General features: G+C 39.8%; 1 protein-coding gene and 1 long non-coding RNA gene across 3 annotated transcripts in view; one reads left to right on the top strand and one right to left on the bottom strand.

The window, feature by feature from the left end:
- Positions 1 to 1316, top strand: part of KLHL5 (kelch like family member 5) — an 86124-nt gene extending 84808 nt beyond the window's left edge. For both annotated transcript variants that reach the window (XM_017527264.2, XM_017527265.2), the window contains one exon: positions 75 to 1316. In XM_017527264.2, the coding sequence (XP_017382753.1) occupies positions 75 to 131 (57 nt within the window). In that variant the 3' untranslated portion in view covers positions 132 to 1316. The remainder of the gene's footprint in view (positions 1 to 74) is intronic.
- The window catches only part of LOC108303450, a 93490-nt gene that overhangs the window by 41395 nt on the left and 33186 nt on the right, over positions 1 to 18909 (bottom strand). The window lies entirely within an intron of this gene.

The following is an 18909-nucleotide window of genomic DNA, read 5'->3' as shown; positions in this document are numbered from 1 at the left end:
ATATTTCACAACTGGCTTAGTAGTGCTGACATTTTAACCAACAAACCCAATACATATCTCTGTTTCTTTTTTAGGTTGCTCCACTGTGCCTAGGAAGAGCTGGAGCTTGTGTTGTGACTGTAAAATTATAATTTAGTGCTCTGTTTTCTACATGAAGACACCGTCTTCCTTTATTCATTTAGTACAATTATTATATCAATGGATGCATTTTTAGTAAATGTGCATTGTCACAATCCTGGGCACAAAGTGCCTGATCTCAAAGTGAAGATAATAAAACGAAAGAGGAAGGAGTGGGTGGACCAGGATTAATTCCTTTCATTTCTTAGTAAATTAAAACCTGCAGCTGGTGGATTGTGAACACACATTCCTGATGTAATATGTGAGGACAAGTGCACTGCTCTGGAACGTAACCCAGTGCTAACTGGGGATTTCATTTATTCAGTCAAGCACATCTTACTCACATCCAGATTTATTTTCTTACAGTGAACACACACCAGATGAAACTACTAAAATGTTACTTTTTGTAAGTTTATCATACATGAGTTGCAGTAGTTTGCTTGTTTAACCACAACCACTATTTTAATGATACACTAAAGATAACAATATTTAGTTTTTTCAGAAAAATCTGCATTATATGCATGTTGGTTGTGGATTTTTTTTCTAAAACTGGCTTAGTCCAGTAAATAAATGCATTAAAGACTTAAAGCAACAATAACCAAATAAAAACTTGATAGGATCTTTGAAGTCTATTTAACTATTCATTCCATTCCATCTAGACTCACCAAGAACTACGTTATGATATTAAGTTGAAGTTGAAACATGATGTTTTGCATTAAATTTAAGATATGCAAATTTATGTAGAGAAAATGTTATATACCCTATAATATTCTTTCACCTAATTAGTATTTAATTATATGAATTTGTTTTATATTATAAAAGATCTCTTGATTTTGTCTTTTGATATTGACAAAATTATTTGGATTTTCTTATGTTTTCAAGTCTGTATCTGCCTCCCTGCCTTATTTCTTATGTTTTGCCACAGTTAACCCATTGTGCTTCTTTGTAACCAAACTGTTTGGAGGGGGAATGGGCTTATTGAATGTCTAAAAAATAAGTTTAAAGTGTTTGTTACCCCAAGTTTTGTACATTTTTAAACTCTAATTACATATGTGAATGTTATTACTCTCAGTGAATTGTTATTGTTTGCAAAAATGCACTGGGCAGTAACATTTTGTGATAAATCCTGTGAGATATGTCACTGAGATGTCTAAGATGCTTTTTATTTTAACCCCAATTAATGACCTTATGGAAAATAATATTTGCTTATAATTATTCATTGTTCATTATGAACTAGGAATCAAGGTTTTTGTATGCATCAATGCACTTAATCCTCACAACAACCTTATGAGGTCGTTCTATTATTCCCTTTTTATAGCTAAGGAAATTGGGATACAGAGAAGTTAGCCCCAAGGTTATATACTGCAAGTAAGTGGCAGAGCACGGATTTATACACAGCAGTCTCACTCAGCAGTTTTCACTCTTACTATTCCGGCCACTTGGTAGAAAAAGAAAGATTTCATTTTATGTGAAGAATTATTTATTGTAATTTAAAAAAAGAGGGCATATGCTCTTTAGTAATGAAATTTACCAGTAACAATCAATCAGAACATTTTGGTTTCTTAGTATTTAGGGAAAATTTTTGTTTAAATCTCTTATAGAATTTTAGATATTTTGCTTTAAAAAAGTAGATGCAATATATTTCAAGTTTTATACATTTTAGATGAATTGCATGGTATTTTAGGCAACTTAACTATAAACAAATTCATAAAAACAAGCATTATTGCCAACAAATTAGATGACCTAGATGAAATGGGCAAGTTCCTGGAAACACACCAATTGCCAAAACTGGCTCAAAAGGAAATAAAAAATCCAAACAGACCTATAACAGGTAAAAAGATTGAACCAGTAATCAAAAATCTCCCAGCAAGAAAAGTCTGGCACTAAATGGGTTTACTGGCAAACTATACCAAACATATAGAGAAGAATGAACACTAATCCTTCTTGAACTCTCCCCAAAACTGGAAGAGAAAGGAGCACTTTGTAACCCATTCTATAAGGCCAGCATTACCTTAACACCAAAGCCAGACAAAGAGCTCACAAGGAAACTATAGACCAGTATCCCTTATGAATACAGATGCGAAAAACTTCAAAATACTAGCAGGCCAAATCCAACAGCTTATTAAAATGATCATACACCATGACCAAGTGAGATATATCGAAGAAATACAGGGATGGTTCTACATACAAACATCAATTGATGTAATAGAGTGTATTAGTAGAATGCAGGGGAAAAAACAGGATCATCTCAATTGATAAGAAAAAGCATGTGACAAAATCCAACACCCTTTCATGGTGAAAACACGCCACAAACTAGGAAGAAAAGGAAGCTTCTTAACCAGATAAAGGCATTCATAAAAACCCATAGCTAACAACATAATAGCAAAACATTGAAAGCTTTTCCCCTAATATCATGAAAATGCCTGTTTTCCCCACTGCTATTCAACATTGTACTATTAAGTCCTAGCCACAGCAATTATGCAAGAAAAAGAAATAAAATGAATCACAAACAGGAAGAAGTAAAACTACATTTGCAGAAAATGTGGTCCTATATGTTAAAAATCCTCAAGAATCCACGGAATGACTACAGCTGATTTAAAAAATGTGGCAATGTTGCAGGATGAAAGATCAACACACAAAGTCTAAGAAAAATTTGAGAGGAAATTAAAATAATTTCATTTATAATAACATGAAAAAATAAAATAGGAATAAATTGGACCATGAAAGTGCAAGACTTGGGCACTGAAAAGTATAAAACGTTGCTGAAAAAAATTAAGATCTAAATAAATGGAAGACTCAACATTATAAGATGGCATGACTCCCAAAGTTAGTCTATAGATTCAATACAATTCCCATTCAAATTCCAGTGACCCTTTTATAGAAACTGAAAAGCCGACCCTAAAATTTATATGAGATTGCAAGTTACTGAAGGTACTCAAGCCTATTCAAAACAATCTTGAACAAGAATAAAGGTGAAGGACTCACATTTTCCAATTTCAAAATTTACTGCAAAGCTACTTCAATCAAAACAGTGTTGTGCTGGTATGAAATACATAAACCAATAGAAATAGAAAGTCCAGAAATAAATTATGTCAATACACTACAGTCAACTGATTTTTGGCAAGGGTTCCAAGACCACTCAGTGAAGAAAGAATACTGTCTTCAACTAATAGTGCTAAAACAAGTGAATATTCATATGCAAAAGAATGAGGACCCCTCGCACCATGTATAAAAATTAGTTCAAAACAGATCAAAGACCTAAAAAGAGCTAAAACCATAAGACTCTGAGAAGAAAATATAGGCATAAATCTTCAAGACCTTGGATTTGGCAATGGTTTCTTAGATACTAAAAGCACAAGCAACACCAGCCAAAAAAAAAGAAAAAAGACAAATTGGACTTCATAAAAATTAAAAGCTTCTGCATATCAAGGGATACTATAAAGAAAGTGAAAAGACAACCCACAGAATGGGAGAAAATATCTATAAATCTTATATATCTGGTAAGGAACTAATATCTGGAATATATAAGGAACACCTATGCTCAACAACAAAAACACAACCCAATTTTAAAATGGGCAAAGAACTTAAATAACTATTTCTCTAATGAAGATATACAAATGGCCAACAAGCACATGGAAAGATGCTCAATGCCATCAGTCATTATGCAAATCAATGCCACAAGAAGATACCACTTCACACCCATTAGAATGACTATAATTTTAAAGAAAGAAAATAGACCTAGGATCTAAACCTGTAGAAAAAAAAATAGTGAAAAGAAAATAAATGTTAGAGAAGATGTGGAGAAATTGAAAATCTTCATTCATTGTTGATGGGAATGTTAAATGTTGTGGCTACTGTGGAAAACGGTTTGGCAGTTCCTCAATAAGTTAAACACAGAATTACCATATGATCCAGCAAGTCCACTCCTGGGCATATACTGAAAAGATCTGAAAACAGGTGTTCAAGCAAAAACTTTCACACAAATGTTCATCACAGGTCTAGACACAATACCCAAAAAAGTGGAAACAACCCAAATGGCCATCAGCTGATGAATGAATAAACACACTGTGGTATCTATACACCATACAATAGAATATTCAGCCATAAAGAGAAATGAGGTACTGATACATGCTAAAACATGGATGGCCTTGAGCACATTTTGCCAAGTAAAAGAAGGCAGATACAAAAGGCAATGTATTGCATGAGTACATTTATATGAAATAGTCAAAATAGGCAAATCCGTGGAGACAGAAAGCAGATAAATGGTTGTAAGAGGTTGAGAGAAAGGAGGAGTAGGATGTGACTGCTAATGAGTAAGGAGTTTCCTTTTAGGGTGATGGAAACGTTATGGAACTACTTACTGGGGATAACTGCACAATATGGTGAAGGTACTCAATGTCACTAATGGTAAATTTTACATACACTTTGCTGTAGTTTTTTTTTGCCATAATTTTTAAAAAAGATTTATTACCTACATTATGTTATGATACTTAAATGTCCTAACAATAGCATTCTGTACCCATCACTAGGATCAAAACTCTGGATTTATATGCATTTGGAAGAGAATTTTTTCAGTGTAATTTGCAAATAAATGAATTTCTAAAAATCTGACAGAAAGGCTCTTAAATCTCCATTTTAACCTAAGAAGGGAGTGAGAAACAATGACAGCCATGGGGAAAGTTAACGGGGAACTTCTCCAACGCCTGGTACATGACAGGCATTCCATAAATGTTTTCTAAAAGTTGAAGTAGATATCTTTTGATAAACTGTGATATTTGGAATTGTTGATAACTCTTACTGAAAGGCAAATATTCAATAAAATGATACTTAATTTTACTGTGACTAGATAATAAATTCTCATGTAATAATTTTATTTTTTAACTGGAGTAAAAATCAAATGCCATAAAAAAATTATAGGCCTCCTTTGGCATTTTCATCTTTCTGACTCTTAAAGAACTTACAAGAATGCACCAACTCTTCCATCAAAGCCTCTGTCCTCATTCCTAAGGCATAGGAGAGTACCGTATCTTCTCTTGGGGCTGAACATCTCGCGAGCCTCTTGAAGAAATGCCGTATTGACTGGTGTGAGTTTTGGCATTACCGCTAGACTTCACTGCCACCCTCATTTTCCCCTAGCCCTGGGTAATTATTTGGGCTAACGAGGTACCAATCTAGAGAGCAAAACTAGGGAAGCTTGGGAAGCAAATATAGTGCCCTGGATCTTTGCCTAGGCTCAAGCTGGTTCCATTTGACCATATTTCTTTGTGGATAATAAACAACCATATTTAATTGAGGTATTTTCACATAGGTTTGAGGACAGCAAAGATTGCCTGGTGGCCAGCAAGAGGACCATCCGGAGCCAAAACTCCTTACCTATGGAATTCAATAGTCATTAGACGGCCCTATTATCTAAAGCTGGCATATGGTACCAGCCTCTTTACCAAGAATGTATTTAATATAAGTAACTAGAATATCTACACATCACCGGAATGAATATGTGTCAAAAGTTACTGAGTTACTATGCAACCCTTGCTGACATCAAGGCACCAAAATGTTGAAAATGTAATCATTTACCATGACCTACGTATTTAATGTGATCAAAATTACCCTTAAGGTCCTGCTTTAAGGTCCGTAAATACCGTTATTAGTCCATTTTCACACTGCTATAAAGAACTCACACCTACAATCCCAGCACTTTGGAAGGCTGAAGCAGGGGATCACTTGAGCTCAGGAGTTCGAGATCAGCCTGGGCAACATCTTGAGACCCCTGTCTCTACTAAAAGTACAAAACTTAGCCAGGAATAATCCCAGCTACTTGGGAGGCTGAAGTGGGAGCATCACTTCAGCCCAGGAGACAGAGGTTGCGGTGAGCTGACATTGCATCACTGCACCCCAGCCTCAGTGCCAGAGACCCTGTGTCAAAAAAAAAAAAACAATAGTTCAACTTAAATGAGTAATGATTTTCAGGGAAAAGTTCGCCTTTGGGGAAAAAGGAAAAAAAAACTTTTTGTTTTTATTTGTTTTTAAAATGTAGAGTAAATTTTGGGGTTTGTTTGGTTGGTTGGTTGATTTTGTTTTGAGACGGTCTTGCTGTGTCACCCAAGCTAGAGTCTAATGGCCTGATCATAGCTCACTGCATCCTCAACTATCTGGGCTTACGCAGTCACCTCAGCCTCAGCCTCAGCCTTAGCCTGTCAGTAGCTGGCACTAGAGGCATGCACCACCCTGTTTGGCTAATTTGTTTTTCTTTCTTTTTTTTTTTTTTCCCCCTGAGACGGAGTTTCGCTCTTGTTACCCAGGCTGGAGTGCAATGGCGCGATCTCGGCTCACTGCAACCTCCGCCTCCTGGGTTCAGATAATTCTCCTGCCTCAGCCTCCTGAGTAGCTGGCATTACAGGCATGCACCAACCACCATGTCCAGCTAATTTTTTTGTATTTTTAGTAGAGATGGGGTTTCACCATGTTGACCAGGATGGTCTCGATCTCTTGACCTCGTGATCCACCCTCCTCGGCCTCCTAAAGTGCTGGGATTACAGGCGTGAGCCACTGGGCCCGGCCTTTTTTTCTATTTTTATTTTTTGTAGAGACAGGATCTGTCATTGTTGCCCAGGCTGGTTTTGGACTCCTGGTCTCAAGCGATCCTCCTGCCTCCTCTTCACAAAGTGATGGGATTATAGGCCTGAGTTACCACATTGGCCTGGAGCAAATTTTGTGGAAGGAGAGAGGTCCCTGCTTAGTGGTAGCTGGAGTGATGAGGTTAGGGAGAAGCTGTCATTCAAAGAGCCATCTCTGTGCAGTGACAAGAATAGCTGTGGTGTGAGAGAACTTCAGAGAAGAAAAATGTTGGGTAATAAGTTTGGCAAAAGCTGACCTACTTATTTCTGATTCTGTATCAGAAACTGAGCAGCAAGCAGCAGAGAAGGACTGGGAAGAGTGAGTTAATCCAATAGAGAATCCGTTTATCTCAGAAACTTTGTGATCAATAACGCATTCAGCAAAACAGTAGGGAGACTGAGATCCTATACAATAACAGACGATAAAACAAATGAGGGAAGAGAATGGTAGTTCCTTAAGGCCACATACAGGGGTATATTTTTGTATTCCCTGCAGCACTTAGCATTTTATCTATTGTTATTCACATAATTAGCTTTCACTAATTATTCACCGAATATAAATATGAAATAGACTTGGTCTTGTAAACCATCTCCAAGGTATTGGAGTGTGAGTTTATAGTATCACAGATTCTGAAACAGAACAGAAAGAATCCTTGAGGTTTCCTTGTTCACATGTTGGTGGGGGTGGACTAGGAGAGGGGTGGACAGCCGGGGCAAGGAAGTGGGAAAGTCAGGATACCTTCAGAAAGTGTGAGGAGCCCAGGCTGACTGCAGTGTGGAACATGTGCAGAGGGATGGAGGGAATTGTCTGCTAATTTATTGTTTTTAAAATTAATTTTATTGTTAAATAAAGTCTACAATTCATTGTTTTAAATTAAAAATGCCAGCCATTCAGTTCTGGGATAAAGACTGCTAGCAGAATAAATATAACTATTTTTTAAATGCTCATCATGCCTTCTGTCATACATGACTAATATATATGGATGCTAGATGCAGTGGCTTACACCTGTAATCCCAGCACTTTGAGAGGCCAAGGTGAGAGGATTACTTGAGGCCAGGAAATAGTAGCAAGTACTAGCAAAGAAAATGGTAAGCCAACGTAAACTTCCAATGATAAGAACGTAATGGAAAGAAGAGAGCACAGGGTGAAAGACTAAGGAATGGGGGCTTGAACTCCACATGTCAGGCCACCCTGACGAAGTCTCTAAGAGCCTCTGAGAAAGTCTTCTCTGGGTCTGAAAACAGTTAGGGACTGTCTTAGCTGTGGAGGCACCTCAGTGAAACTGAGTTAAAAGTTCATGTTTTATTAAATGCTTCAGACCTGTTCATTTGATTATTTTAATATAGGGAGGTTAAGTCAACTTGATTATGTGACAAACACTGTGGCATTTCATATGTATGTTAACTGATTTAGTTTTTACAAGAGCTGTATGAAGTAGATATGACTATTCCCAGTTAATGATATGGAAACTAGCTAGTGAATGTCAGAGCCGAATTTCAAAACCACCCACATCTGTATGACCTGAGAGCTGTTTTACACATCTTTGCATGATTGCTACATGGAGATGAGTTTAAGCCGTCTACAATACACAGGATGATACATACTTGATGCCCAAGATATGTCCTCACCACATCTGCGGTACATTTTAAGTTTTTACTTTAAATGAGTAGAAACAGGCTATATTAATTCTGTCTATTGTGTGCATTAATGGATACATAGAGAGCTTTCATAAGTGCCTTTCTATTTTCTTTTTAAATATGTTCTGTGAAAGGACAAAAGAAGGGCATTTTAGAAAGGATGACATAGTTAATGACTTGGGCACAGAGGACTGTTGCTGACAATAGAACAGAGAGCAGGGATGCTGGGTCGAGCAGTCACGAATGGAAATGAGAGGATGAGCCATTAGCAGGAAGTCATAAACCCATTATGATAAGTTTAATGTAATTGAATGGAACCAAATGTTTCACAATTCTAAGGACTATGAATAGCCACCTAAGGAGGATGCTTCTGCTGCTGTGATGCATCAGACAGGGTCCAATCTGGAGACAGAAACTACATGGTAATCTGAACAGGGAAGATTTTAAATAAATAATCATGTCCCATAACAGAGGATTGGACTCAGAAAGGATAGGCTGGTTATCAGGATCTGAGATTTGCTTTTGCTCTACTGGAGCTAATAAGCTGACCTGTTATGGTTCCATGGATGCTGGCAAAAGACATACACGGGTTGAGGAAAAACGATTTTATTATTGAAGGCACAGAAAGCAGTAGGAATATCATATTGGGGTCACTTCCCTGTGCCCCTCAATTCTCACAGGAACAAGACAGAGGATCCCAGGTGGGAATCCACGGAGCTTGGGAAATCCACTGCTTTTATAGTAAGTGGTAGGCTATCCTGCTCTTTGTCCTGAAGGTTTCTCACTGCAAACACAACCCTGAGAAATGACCCAGGTAAACAGTACTGGGCGGAACGCTCCCAGAACCCACGGCAGATTGTCTCTCCCGTTCCTTCCGAAATGTCTCCAGCACCCTCTACTGACAAAACACAGCACTGTGCCAGCTGGCGAAGGAGAAAAGGGCTCATATCCACATTCACTGGGCAGGTAGTGAAGACTGCATTTGTAGATGAGAAGCGCTAATTAAAAAACTGGTGTACAAGTTTATCAGCAGTACCAGACACAGCTGAACTATGATATGGTCTGAAAACGGAAAAGGGAGAGTGATTCAATTCATTCGTGTGTGTGTGTGTGTGTGTGTGTGTGTGTGTGTGTGTGTGATCGTTGCTACGTTCTCAGAGCTAAGGTGGCTAAAAGACAGGAAAAAAATCTATTCAAAACATAGATAGTATTTAAATAATTTGTAATCCCGGCACTCTGGGAGGCCAAGGCAGGAGGATCACGAGGTCAAGAGATCGAGGCCATTCTGGCCAACATGGTGAAACCCCGTCTCTACTAAAAAATGCAAAAATTGGCCAGGTGTTGTGCCGCACAACCTGTAGTCCCAGCAACCCGGGAGGCAGAAGTTGCAGTGAGCTGAGACTGCGCCACTGCACTCCAGCCTGGTGACAGAGCGAGACTTTGTCTCAAAAAAAAAAAAAAAAATCATTTCCCTTCCTTCATGATAATAATTCTTTTTTTTTAAACTGAGTCTCTCTCTGTCACCCAGGCTGGAGGGCAGTGACATGATCTCTGCTCACTGTAACCTCCACTTGCCAGGTTCAAGCGACTCTCCTGCCTCAGCCTCCCAAGTAGCTGGGAATACAGGCGCCCGCCACCACATCCGGCTACTTTTTGTATTTTCAGTAGAGACAGGGTTTCATCATGTTGGCCAGGCTGATCTCGAACTCCCGACCTCAGGTGATCAGCCTGACTCGGCCTCCCAAAGTGCTGGGATTACAAGTGTGAGCCACTCTGCCCGGCCCCTTCCTTAGTAATTCAATTGTAAAGCTATAGGGTAGAGTATAGGAAGGATGGCATCGACAGTGGTGTCAGGACGACTCATGGTGACTCAATATGGGGTACTGGAGTCCAAGTGGGCTGAGGAGGGTGTCTTAAAGGGGGTGGCTTGGCACAGGGTCTCAGACCCCCATCAGAGTAAGGACAGTGTCCACACAGCAAGGCAGCCTGGCCCGGACTGTCAGAGCCTGAGTAGGATGAGGGAGATATCCACACCTGAGAACAGCCAGCGCCGGGGGGTTAGAGCCTGAGCACGATGGGGAAGGTGCCTGCAGTGGCGAGAGAGCCAGGCCCAGGGAGAGAGAGGACAGCACTCTGTGCACGGTGTGGGCTTTCAGACCCCAAGTGGTGCAAGGAGGCCATCCATGAGGGAGAACAGCCTGGAAAGGGGAGTGGGAGCCCCAGGAAAACGTGGGCACCTGGGCAGGGATGGGTGTGGTTACAGAAACTGGAGATTATTTCCATAGAAGGAGATTAATCAAACTAGTAATTCTATCAAGGATAATGAAAGACAAGGTTTTCACTGTTGGAAGTTACAAATATAGAAGAGGAAAAAACTTCGATGATCCCTGTGGCATTGAATTGGAATTGAGCATATTGGTGTAAACTCATGGTTTTCAAGACAGAGAGAGATAATAAATAAATACATATGCAAGTGTGTGTGTGTGTGTGTGTGTGTGTGTGTGTGTAGAAAGATAGGTAAGCAGATATAGACCAACAGATATTCCCTAACTCTGAACTAAGCCACCTTGGGAATAGTAATAAACACACTTTATGTGTAGGTCTTGGCTTCTAACTACTACTTTCCCCCCACCCAAAATACATGAGTGATCTTCACTTTGGGAGGTCAAAGTGGGGAGGATCACTTGAGCCCAGGAGTTTGATGCCAGCTTAGGCAACATAGTGAGACCTTGTCTCTAGAAAAGAAAAAAAATTTAAAAATTAGCTGGGCATGGTGGTGTATACCTGTAGTCCCAGCTACTTGGGAAGCTGAGGTGGGAGGATTGTTTGAGCCCAGGAGGTCGAGGCTGCAGTGAGCCATGATCATGTCACTGCACTCCTGCCTGGGTGATGGAATGATACCCTGTCTCAAGCAAACAAACAAAGAACGAAAAATCTTGGAGAAATGGCTGATTCCAGAGCTGGGGCATGGAAAATACAAGGTGAACTGGGAACATCTTATCATCTAACCAAAAAACGAGGCTGTGCTCAAAGACTGATGGTGGCCAGGTTGCATGGTCTTCCACTGGCCAAACAGGAGACAATTTAAGCATAAAAATAAATAAGACCTAATATCCAGCATCTATATGGAACTTAATTAAATTTACAAGAAAAAAACAACTCCATTAAAAAGTGGGAAAAGGACGTGAAAAAGACACTTTTCAAAAGAAGACATATATGCAGCCAAGAATCACATGAAAAAAAGTTCAACATCACCGATCACTACAGAAAAGCAAATCAAAACCACAATGAGATACTATCTCACACCAGTCAGACTATTATTAAAAAGTCAAAAAATAACGGATGCTGGCAAGGTTGTGGAGAAAAAGGAACACTTATACACTGTTGGTGGGAGTGTAAATTAGTTCAACAATTGTGGAAGACAATATGGCAATTCCTCAAAGACCTAAAGACAGAAATACAATTCAACCCAGCAATCCCATTACTGGGTATATACTCAAAGGAATATAAATCATCCTATTATAAAGACACATGCATGTGTATGTTCATTGCAGAACTATTCACAATAGCAAAGACATGGAGTCAACCTAAATGCCCATCAATGGTAGAAAAAAGAATAAGAATACTGAATAAAGAAAATGTACCTGCACACCATGGAATACTACACAGTTTTAAAAAAGAATGAGACCATGTCCTTTGCAGGGACATGGAGCTGGAGGCCATTATCCTTAGCAAACTAACACAGGAACAGAAAACCAAATACTGCATGTTCTCACTTATAAGTGGGAGCTAAATGATGAGAACACATGGACACATAGATGGGAACAACAGACACTGGGGCCTACTGGAGCATGGAGGGTGGGAGGAGGGAGAGGATCAGGAAAAATAACTAATGGGTACTAGGCTTAGTACCCACCCCACGTGGGTGATGAAATTATCTGTACAGGAAACCTCCAGGACCAAGTTTATGTCACAAACTGCACATGCATCTCTGAACTTAAGTTAAAAATTTTTAATTAAAAAATGAGAGCCATGAACTATAACCATTTGAAGAACATAGGAACACATAGAAATAAACACATAAATTGAAAGTTTGATGAGGAACAAGATGGTTACATAGTTTTAAAGTAGCTCCCCCCAAATATTTACTTTCTTCAAAGGTCAGAGAGTAACTTTACATTGAGAAGCCTAGCAGACATCACCTTAATTAAGTTATCAAACTGCACACCATCAGCTGGGTGAGGTGGCTCATGTCTGTAGTCCCAGCATTTTGGGAGGCTGAGGTGGGCGGATCACCTGAGGTCAGGAGTTTGAGACCAGCCTGGCCCACATGGGGAAACCTTGTCTCTATTAAAAATACAAAAATTAGTAGGGCGTGGTGGCAGGTACCTGTAATCCTAGCTACTAAGGAGGCTGAGGCAGAAGAATCGCTTGAATCCAGTAGGCAGAGACTGCAGTGAGCCGAGATCTCGCCACTGCACTCCAGCCTGGGCAACAAGAGTGAAAATCCGTCTAAAAAAAAAAAAAATTCACATCAATAATGGGACAAATGAAAATCTTGCCTAAACTATGGAGACAGTAAAAAGATCGGTGGGTGCTAGGGGTTAGGGGAGAGGTAAGATGAGCAGGTAGAGCACAGGGTTTTTTCAGGGAAGTGAAACTATTCTGTATGACACTATAACGATGAGTGTATGTCCTTTTGCATTTGTCTAAACTCACAGAATGTACCACACCAAGACTGGACCCTAATGTAAACTGTGGACTTTAGGTGATGATGTGTCAATGTGGGCCTCAGTTGTAAGAAATGTAGTACTCTGGCGGGGGATGTTGATGATGGGGAAGGCTATGCATGTGTAAGGCAGGGGACATATGTGAACTCTGTGCCTTCTGCTCAATTTTGCTGTGAACCTAGAAAACAAAATCTATTTCTTTTTCTTTTTGAAACGGAGTTTCATTCTTACTGCCCAGGCTGGAGCGCAATGGTGCAATCTCAGCTCACCGCAACCTCTGCCTCCCGGGTTCAAGCGATTCTCCTGCCTCAGCCTCCCAAACAGCTGGGATTACAGACATGCACCACCACGCCTGATTTTGTACTTTTAATAGAGACAACGTTTCTCCATGTTGGTCAGGCTGGTCTTGAACTCCCAACCTCAGGTGATCCGCCCGCCGTGGCCTCCCTAAGTACTAGGATTACACATGTGCGCCACCACGCCCAGCCCAAAATCTATTTCTTTAAAAAATCTTACCCTACATGATAGGCTGCAATGAGAACGCAGTATCACTTCTGTGATGCTCCTGCCAGAGATGCATAATCTGGATCTAATCATGAGAAAACACCAGACAAACTAAAATGGAGGGTCATCCTACAGAATAACTAGCTTGGAACTTGCAAATGTGCTAAGAGATGAGACCTGAGGAAAGACTGAGTAACTGTATTAGATCAAAGACAAAAGAGACATGAGGCCAGGCGCAGTTGCTCACGCCTGTAATCCCAGCATTTTGGGAGGCAGAGGCGTGTGGATCACTTGAGTGCAGGAGTTCAAGACCAGCCTGGGCAACATGGCAAAACCCTGTCTCTAAAAAATATACAAAAATTAGCAGGGTGTGGTGGTGCACGCCTGTATTCCCAGATACTTGGGGGCTGAGGCAGAAGGACTGCTTGAACCCAGGAGGTCAAGGCTGCAGTGAGACATGATCGCCCCACTGCACTCCAGCTTCAGTGACAAAGTGAGACCCTGTCTCAAACAAAACAAAATAGAAATATAGCTAAAAACAGTGCAGAATCCCGGACTGAATCCTTTTGCTAAAAAGGACATTATTGAGACAACTGTCAACTTGAATGGCTCTGTAAATTAGATGATAGTAATGTATCAGTGTTTACTGCCTAACTTTTTTTTTATGGTTGTATTCTGGTTTTATAGATAGAGTTTCTTTGCAGGAAATACAAACTATTCCAGGGTGATGGACCATCATGCTGGCATCTTATTCTCAAACAGTTTCTCAATTTTTCTGTAACTTTCTGATTGTTTCAAATTCTGGTTAAATGGTAAGAAAACAAAAATAGGCCCATTTTCAGGCTTGATACATGTCCTAGGCTTCCGCCTTCCAGCTTCCACACAGCAAATATTTTGCCTTCCTCAGATGCATAAGAAACATTAGTAGAGTTGAAAATCATATACAAATAATTGGTTATTGAAAACTGCACATCTGATCTCAGGATTGTCAATGAAGGTTCTCCATACATTACATCATCAACTCTTTCATCCCAGGGGTATGAGATAAATTTTATGAAAATGATCCATACTTGTGACATTGTAAATGAAGCACATAAAGTTCTATTTGATCCTTTTGGGGACTTCTTAGAAGTAAATTGATACCCTTCCCTGTGGAAGAGATAAGAGAAAGTAAATGAAGGTTTTAAAAGAAGCAGAGACCTTCAAAATTATCATTTTTATGAGCTTAGGGTGATATTTACATTAAAATAGCTTGCCAGTGATGAGTCAATGAAGGCAAAAGCTTACTTTTCCGTTAGTTTTGATTTCCAGGGTGGAGGAAAAGTAACAAGGAGACAGGGTCAAAGGAAGTGAAAAGATGAACAGAACTTTTAAAGTTTAAACTTAAAGAAGAAAAAACCAAGAGAACCAGAAACAGGTTCATTTATGCTGAATACTCTGTTTCCCAAACCTATCTTCCTCCTGTTTCATTAATATCTGTATTTCTGAACTATATTAAACATTCCACCTCCTTCATTCCCGCCTTCATTATTTCTTAATCTTAAGAGGGATTGAAGGTGGCTCAAATTTATAATCCCAGCAATTTGAGAGGCTGAGGCAGGAGGAACACGTGAGCCCAGGAGTTCAAGGCCAGCCTGGGCAATATAGCAAGACACCGTACATATTTTTAAAAAAAAAAAAAAAGAAAGCGGCAGCTGGGCTCACACCTGTAATCCCAGCACTTTGGGAGGCCGAGGCGGGCAGATCACGAGGTCAGGAGTTTAAGACCAGCCTGGCCAACATGGTGAAACCCCACCTGTACTAAAAATACAAAAATTAGTTGGGCATGGTGGTGCATGACAGTAATCCCAGCTACTCAGGAGGCTGAGGCAGGAGAATCACTTGAACCCAGGAGGCAAAGGTTGCAGTGAGCCAAAATTGCACCATTGCACTCCAGCCTGGGCAACAAGAGCAAAACTCCATCTCAAAAAAAAAGAGAGGAAAGAAAAAGAGGGTGTCGAGGCTAGCAGCAGCCACAATTCAAATATGAAGATGTTGTGCTACTGAATCACGAGAGACATGAGCACCTCATTTAGAATTCAGTGGGCAAAAAGAAACAATTATATTGTCTTCCAGTCTTTCTTTGAAAATATTGTTTTCATGATTCTTTTAACTAAAGTACCCTATAAACAATTATTTTTATCTCTGAGCCATTATCACTCACAGCCACCTCCACTATTGTTATGCTTAGCATGCCAGGAAATCACAAACTACACAGGATTGATCAACTGCTTTTTGACAACATCTGAATCACGACAGAGAAACTAGAAAAATAAAATGTCTGAGTTCCAAATAAAATTTAAAATACAGTATATTCAAACTCAACATTTTAAGAAAATAATTGTATTTCCCTTTTCTTTTAAAAATTGATTTATACAAAAATTAGCCAGGCATGGTGGCAGGTGCCTGTAATCCCAGCTACTCGGGAGGCTGAGGGAGGAGAATCACTTGAACCTAGGAGGCAGAGGTTGCAGTGAGCTGAGACTGCGCCATTGCATTCCAGCTGGGCGACAAGAGCGAAACTCCATCTCAAAAAAAAAAAAAAAAAAGGATTTATTTAGAGAAATATGGGAGGCTTCTTTGGTAAGGTCAGTACTTCTGAAAAAGAGTATTTTCTCCCTTAAAAGCCTGCAACCACTCCAGAGAAGCACCCGGCTGTTCCTTTTGAAATTAAGCATGGACTCATCCTATGATCCAGGGCAAGGGCACTCTTAGTGTCACTCATGGTGTACCAGAGAAACGAAGACTGACTCACCATAGCTTCATTCATAGCTCAACACTGGGAACTACCCAAATGTCCTGCAACTGGTGAATGGTTAAAGAACCTGTGGGACATCCATAGCATGGAATATGATCCAGCCATAACATGGAACAAACCCTTGACATAGGCAACAACTTGGAGGAACCTCAAGGAAATTATGCCGAGTGAAAAAAAAAAAAAAAAAAGCCAGTCCCAAAAGGGTACATATGACATGGTTCTATTTATGTAACATCCAAAAAAATAACATAATTATAGAGATGAAGAACAGACTAGGGATTGTCAGAGGTTAGAGGTATGGGGAGAGAATGAATGTGGCTGTAAAGGGTTATCACTAGACAGTCTTGTGGTGATGGTAGGATAGTATCTGGATTGGGGTGGTGGTTATACAAGGCTACAGATGTGATAAAACTGTATAAAGTTACACACACACACACACACAAGGGCATATGTAACTGGTGAAATCTGATTCAACTGTATGGATTGGACCAGTGTCGATTTCTTGGTTTTGATATTCTATTATAGTTGTGTAAGATGGTAATATTTAGGAGGCTGAGAAAAAGGTACATGAGAATTTCCTGGATATTTCTTTGCAACCTCCCATAAATCTATCCTTATTTCAAAAGAAAAAGAAAAAAAGCCCACATACACGCATTAAATTTTTATATTTAAGGTGACTTTTCTGAAGATACAAAGACGAGCAGGGGAGCAGGGGAGGGAAGAGCTAGCTGGTATGCATGGCAGCCACTCCCTAGGTATTGCCACAGCAATATGGCAGCATTTTCTATGAGCAGTATATTTTTAATATATTAAGCAGGAAGATAAAAATGTGTTCTGTATTCAGGGATAGCCACAGGGTTTCAAAGACCTGTTGCAACCAGAGTGTGCTAAGGCCTCAGCTCTGTGTTATACCTACCATCCTTCATAGGGTTCGGGTATCACATAGAAGAAATCGAAGGTCAGGTTTCAGGGCCTTTGATCATTCCTCCCCATAAGTCTGATCCTGAGTGTTCATCACAGAATGTTTCAGCCTATCGTTACATTACTTGCCCACCATTTTCACTCCTCCAGATTATTTCTTAAAAAAATAACAACTTTTTTCTAGGTTCCAAATATATCCCATTGTTTGGCATTTTTTTAATACTGCTAGAGTATCCTTACTTATTTTAAGAAAAATTAAGATTTCTGGTATGTTTTCAAAACCTGAAGTCTCTAGCTACTTGTGACATTTTCACATCTCTTATGATGATTTTTCCTATTCTCTTATTTCCTTAATTTTTAAAAAAACTTTATTTCACTAGCTTTAGGGGGTACAAATGGTTATTGGCTCCATGGATGAAGAGTGGTGAAGTCTGGGCTTTCAGTGCACCAGTCACTCGAATAGTGTGCATTGTACTCAATAGGTAGTTTTTACCCCTCATCTCCTCCTTCCACCTTCCCCCTTTCTTTTTAATTTATTTATTTATTTACTTGTTTGTTTATTTTTGAGACAGAGTCTTGCTCTGTTGCTAGGCTGGAATGCCCTGGCGTGATCCTGGCTCACTGTAACATCCACCTTCCATGTTCAAGCGGTTCTCCTGACTCAGCCTCCCCAGTAGCTGAGATTACAGGCACACGACACCACGCCCAGCTAATTTTTTTGTATTTTTAGTAGAGACAGGGTTTCACCATGTTGGCCAGGCTGGTTTTGAACTCCTGATCTCAAGTGATCTTCCTGTCTCAGCCTCCCACAGCGTTAGGATTACAGGCATCAGCCATCGTGCCTGGCCCATCCTCCCCACTTCTGAATCTCCAATGTCCATTATACCACTCTATATACCTTTGCATACCCATAGCTTAGTTCCCACTTGTGAAAACATGCGGTGTTTGGTTTTTTGTCCCTGTGTTACTTCACTTAGGATAATGGCCTCCAGTTCCATCCAAATTGCTGAAAAGACATTATTTAGCTATTTTTTATGGCTGAGTAGTATTTCATGGTATATATATGCCACTTAAAAAAAATAGAGACAGGGTCTCACTTTGTTGCCCAGGCTAGTCTCAAATTCCTGGCTTCAAGGAGTTTCTGCCTCAGTCTCCCAAAGTGCTGGATTACAGGCACAAGCCACTATGCTTGGCCTATATATGCCACACTTTCCTTTATCCACAGGCTGTTGGGCACCTAGGTTGGCCCCATATCTGCAATTGTGATTTGTGCTGCAATTCACATACATGTGCACATGTCTTTTTGATATAATAATTTCCTCCTCTGGCATGCTTTTCCTCTGTCCTTTTGGGGAAGGCAGTATCTTTAGTTTTTTAGCCTGAGAAGACATGGCCAGAAGTTTTAAAATCACCGGCATAAATTATTGAGACAAGGGATGGAGCTTTAAAGAAATTCAAATTTTCAGATACAGTATCTTCTTAGATGTATTCAGAATACAGACAAGTCACAGCTTCTACCTAAGGCTATTTATGAGACAAACAAAAAGCTGAATCACAGAATTAAGTCGATCCAACAGGTGTTTTATGA

Source organism: Cebus imitator, unplaced genomic scaffold (genome assembly GCF_001604975.1).
Source record: "Cebus imitator isolate Cc_AM_T3 unplaced genomic scaffold, Cebus_imitator-1.0 Scaffold47, whole genome shotgun sequence".
Classification (NCBI taxonomy): Eukaryota; Metazoa; Chordata; class Mammalia; order Primates; family Cebidae; genus Cebus; species Cebus imitator.
Note: the sequence above shows the minus strand (reverse complement) of the source record. Positions and strands in the feature narration are given on the sequence as shown.